At 56.8% G+C, this 5,037-nt stretch overlaps 1 protein-coding gene across 1 annotated transcript; it reads right to left on the bottom strand.

Annotated features, from left to right (window-relative positions):
- Window positions 1-257: 257 nt before the first annotated feature.
- DLX5 (distal-less homeobox 5) lies at window positions 258-4,644 on the bottom strand. Its single transcript, XM_060019891.1, has 3 exons — window positions 4,112-4,644; window positions 1,991-2,175; window positions 258-938 (listed from the first exon to the last, which is right to left on the bottom strand). Exons 1-3 carry the CDS (start codon window positions 4,464-4,466, stop codon window positions 609-611), a joined length of 870 nt encoding a protein of 289 aa, XP_059875874.1. The 5' UTR covers window positions 4,467-4,644; the 3' UTR covers window positions 258-608.
- Between the last annotated feature and the right edge of the window lie 393 nt (window positions 4,645-5,037).

Below are 5,037 nucleotides of genomic sequence, written 5' to 3'. Positions count from 1 at the left end.
GGCCAAAAAAACACCTAAATGTATATTATGTGGCAGTACTCTAAACAGGCCACATATGTATATAGACATATAAAGTACAGCATCCAACGTATACACATCTACAGTTCTGCATCTACACAGCCCCCAGTTTCTGTCTTCCCTTTTACCTTGTTGGATCTCTGCAGAGTTTGTCTTCCTTTAATTGCCTGCACAAAATGTCACTAGCCCATTATAAGTGGGGCAAATGGAGTATATTTTAGAAGCATTTTGCTTTCATGGTCGAAATAATTTTATTTATCCAGAATATACAGTTTAATTCTTCTATCTACACTTATTTACATGGTTAAAATAACATTGAAAAAAGTCTTTTGAAAATTTGAGGTCATAGATTTCAAGGCACTATTGATAGTGTCCACAGTTGCGCAAAAAAAGTTCGTCTGTAAAAAAAGGGGGGACGGGGTCCTTTGAAATGCAATAACTTACATGCAAAAAAAGCTTTACACATGAATCTTTTTTGTTTCTGTTTTCCAAACTTCCCCATATGAATTCCTTTTTTTTTTTTTAAATGATTTTCTAAAACAGCAAAAACACAGTAGTCCCAAAAAAGACAGCAAGAGAAAGCGGCCGGTCTAATAGAGTGTCCCGGAGGCCAGCGCCAGCGGGTGCTGTAAGGAGCCGGGTGGCGGCAGGTGGGAATTGATTGAGCTGGCCGCGCTCGGGTACCAGGAAGCCGAGTTCTCCAGGTAGCTGGACGCGGGGGACTGGTTGGAGGTCGGAGGGTGGGCATGAGGGTGGTGGCTGAGCGAGCGGGACGAGCCCTGGGGCTCCCACACCGCCGGAGACTGAGGCGAGTTACACGCCATAGGGTCGCTGGAGCTGGGGCTGTGCTCCGGGGGCATCTCCCCGTTTTTCATGATCTTCTTGATCTTGGATCTTTTGTTCTGAAACCAGATTTTCACCTGGGTGGGGGAACAAAGGCACACGTTACCGGGACACTCAGAGGCTGCCCGCGCGCCTCCCCCAGGGTGGCAACTGGAGGCGATTTCGGCCGCCAGAAGGCCAGGCCCTGGCGTCTCCCCGCAGCTCTCGGCCCACGGTCAAGGGGCTGGGCCGGGGGCAAAGCCTGCATCTCGGGCCCCAGAGGGCGCCCTGTTGGCTGCTGCTGGGGCAGGACCCCCAGGCTTTTGTCTTTTGTTGGGGCCGGGGGAGGGGGCGCGAGTGTCCGCGGCCGCGAGCGCTCACGGGTAGGCCTGCGCAGAGCGCCTGCAAAGCGGCGCCACGAACGTCTCCAGAACAACCGCCAGGGCCCGGTGAGCTAGGGGCGCGGGACTGGCTACGCGCGCGCGCGCGCGAGTGTGGCGGACAAGGAGCGGTCTCCCCGTTTCCCGACCGACCCCTTTCACTCCCTCCTCGGCTCCGATGACATTCTTTATTCTTCCAAAGACCCCCGTGGGGCTGGGGCGGGAGTGAAGGGAACGGGACGATCCAGGGCAGATTTCCCCGTACAACCGCGCCCTCCCACCTCGGAAGGTCAAGCTGCTGCGGCCTAAAGCTCCGCAGGCGCAGGGCGTGACCCGTCAGCTCTTCCGGCTGCAGGCGACGTTCCCGGCTTGCGCGCGGCCTAAGACCACCGAGAGCCCGCCGGGCCCCGCTCATCCCGAGAGGCTCTGCATTGTGCAGAGAACCAGACAGTTTCTCAAAGCTTCGAGAGTGTCCTAAAAACAACCCTCCCCTTGTTTCCAGCCTAGGAAACCGGCCCCTCAACGCCCGAGGCTCGAAGGGGTGGGGCTTGCATCTCGGGATGAACGCGGTCTCCATCCCATCCCTACCGTCGCACGGCGGCGACACCCGGCCTGACTCCTAGAGGGAAGGGCGCGGGGTCAGTGTCTTTCTCTCTGTGAGTTTCTCGCGGGCCCTATTGAATCGGCTCCAGCCCGCCGGGACCGAACCCCGCGGCCAAGCCAGGCTTGCAGCCCAGGCGGGGCTCTGGCCCAGCCGCGGCCGGATTTACCTGTGTTTGCGTCAGTCCCAGGGAGGCGGCCAGCTCGGCGCGTTCGGGCAGGGCGAGGTACTGAGTCTTCTGAAACCTTCTCTGTAACGCGGCCAGCTGAAAGCTGGAATAAATAGTCCTGGGTTTACGAACTTTCTTTGGTTTGCCGTTCACCATCCTCACCTCGGGCTCGGCCACTTCTTTCTCTAAATAATCAAAACAGACCCGGTTAGAGTTGTCGGCAGACAATGGCCCTTTTGCAGAACTTGCAAATACAGTCCTTGAATTTATTACCACGCAGTCTTCACTCTCTTTTCCCCATATCACCACCTTTGCTTCACGAGACCCCTCTCTCCCCATCGTGGAAAATCCAGGTAGCCTGATTAATTCCCTACTCTGTTTATTCAGGTTCTCCTGGGTTTGTGCAAGGCGCCTTGTACAGCAAAACTCCTTTCTCGGCGTCCGGGATTTAGCCCTTGCAGCGGTTCCTGCTTCACCCGGATTCGTTTTCAAGCCCACCCTGTGTTCACCGACGTTTCTTGGGTGAGTCTGGCCAGCCGCTCCCGGGGATTCAAGGGGGAGGCCCCGGGCCGCGGCCCCCCTTATGTCAGCGTCTGTTCGGGCGCCCGCAGAGGCCAGACGCTTGGGCAGGGAAGACGCTAACCGAGGTCTCCAAAGTTCAAAGACCCACAAGCAAACTATGCTCCTTCAATTCAGCAGCAAGCCGTCCGAGCCGCCGCAGACAGAGGGCCGATTATGCAGCCCCCATAATCTCCCTGCAGATCTGCGAGGGCACAGATGTGTCTGGTTTCTTTTACAAATAGACTTAATAAGTTCTTGGCCAAAAGAAAAAAAATCTTTCATTTATGTACGAAGTTCAGAGACACTGAAAGGAACGAAGACACGCCTCCCCCCTCCACCCGCCCCCCCCCTCCCCGCAGTCTTTTAAAGTTTATCAGGAGTTATAATTCCAATACAATTTGAAAAGGAATCCGCGGTGGGGTGTTTTCGTAGGAAAGGGGCGGCAGGTCAGGACGAATTTAGCAGAATTGTGAGTATAGACTTGGGAGAAAAAAGGCTCTCGGAACGCGTGTTTTACAAACGTGCCCTGGGGCCACAAGTCCCCTTTCACAAAAGTACCATCTTATCAAAAGTGCCCATCTCTGCAAGGGGCGGAGAACCTCTCCTCGGGGTGTGTGTGTGTGTGTGTGTGTGTGTGTGTGTGTGTGTGTGGTGTGTGTGGCGAGCCCCTAGGAGAGGAAGGGTGGAGGATGAGAGCTGTGGTCTCGATTCTGCCAGAGCAGGGGGATGCTAATATTAGCAGGATTATTAATGTGCTGGTGGGAAGAGATCAAACCTGACCAGCAAAACCTCTCCTAGGAGACCTCATACTTCTCTTACTGCCCAAGCTCACTAACCCTCTTAAACTCTCCAACTAAGTTTCAAGGCAGATGCAAAAGGATATGGGAAGGAGAAACAAATTGTAGGCATCTAAGGGAGAAGGAAAAAAGTATTGCTCCAATATCGTGACCCTTCAGCAACCCTCCTCCGCCTTCAAATGGCTTTTTGTTTTGGGAAATGCCTTGGAGAAACCGCAAGGCTCTCGGCGCGCTCTTCCTCTGGCGGACTACAGCTCTCCGGCCCCCACCCCGCCCCGCGCGCTCCGGGTACCCGCACCACGCTGGTTCGCGGCTGCTCTCACACTAATCCCCGCAGAGTCTTTGAGGCAGCCTTCCACTCCCACTCCTCGAGCACGCTTACCCTAACATCCAGCAAATAACCTTCCGTTCATTACGTAAACGCCGCTCAGGCTGGTTGATTCTTTCCTCTCTCTACCCCTACCCTCTTTCCAGCTTCGCCGGCTTCCGAACGGGCAAGCTGGGAATCCAGCGGCTGAGGGGTCGCCCGAGGGTACCAGAGAGGAGAGACGCTGGTCCGAACTCCCCCGCGGGCTTCCTCTACTAAGAATCTCTAAAATGCTGGCTCGGGAACCTCTCGTGGTTGCAGAGTCCCGGCCCCCACTCCCTTCCGCCGGGTGAGCCCGCGCTGCAGCGGACGGCGCGGCCCCGGATCTCCCACCGCATCTCGCTCCTCCCTGATCCTGGCTCCCCCTGTGTCGGTCCCCACCCCCAGCCCCCGTACCTGGCTGGCTGGTGGCGCTCGGGACGCGGTTGTAGGCGCCGCCGTACTGGTGGTAGGGGCTGGCGTAGCTGTAGTCGGCGTAAGCTTTGGCGGGGTAGCTGCCGGCGGCGCCGTTCACGCCGTGGTACTGGTACTGGTAGGGGTTGAGCGCTTTGCCGTAGGAAGCCGAGGTAGGAGAGCAGTAGCCATGCGGGGCTCCCCCCGTGGGGCTGTAGTAGTCGGAATCGGTAGCCGACGACTCGGGCAAAGTTGGCGATTCCTGAGACGGATGGTGCATGGCTGCGGACGTCTGGAACGGGGCTTGGAAGTCGCCGGATCGGATGCTGGGGACCCTTCTGTCAAACACTCCTGTCATCGCTCGCTGGCGGCGGCGGTTGTCCTTGCTGCTCTGCGGCGGCGGCTGCCCGAGTTGGCCGTGGGGCTGCTCTGGTCTAAGCAGACATGGCTGTGGGAGCGAGGGAGGAGGAGGAAGAGGAGGAGGAGGAGGAGGAGAGGCGGCGGCGGCGGCGAGGAGGAGGCTGGGAGTCTTGGAGGCTCTGTCTCCGGCAGGCTGACTGCTGGCTGAGGCGCAGCACAGCCTTGGTTAAATCCTTAATTGCGCGCTTACGCACAGCGGGGTGGATCGGGTTCCATTGGCCAGGGCCTCAGGAGCAGCAGCAACACCCTAACTCGTCCAACTAGTTTTAGCACAACAAAGCATTGCTTAAAAAAAAGAGGGAGAAAAAATGAAGGGGGGGGGGGGAGTGTGTGTGTGTGTGTGTGTGTGTGTGTGTGTGTGTGTGTGTGTGTGTTGTTGCTTGCTGGGGGAAGGGGGGGGTCCTCAGGCAATCTGTTTTCAGTGAATACTAAAGACAACGCAGAAGCGCCAACACCCTGCTCTGTACTGTCTGGAGACAATGTGTTCCAATCAGCAGCCTCAGAAAATG

Source organism: Delphinus delphis, chromosome 9, assembly GCF_949987515.2.
Source record: "Delphinus delphis chromosome 9, mDelDel1.2, whole genome shotgun sequence".
Taxonomy (NCBI): Eukaryota; Metazoa; Chordata; class Mammalia; order Artiodactyla; family Delphinidae; genus Delphinus; species Delphinus delphis.
This window is presented reverse-complemented; position numbering and strand designations above follow the sequence as displayed.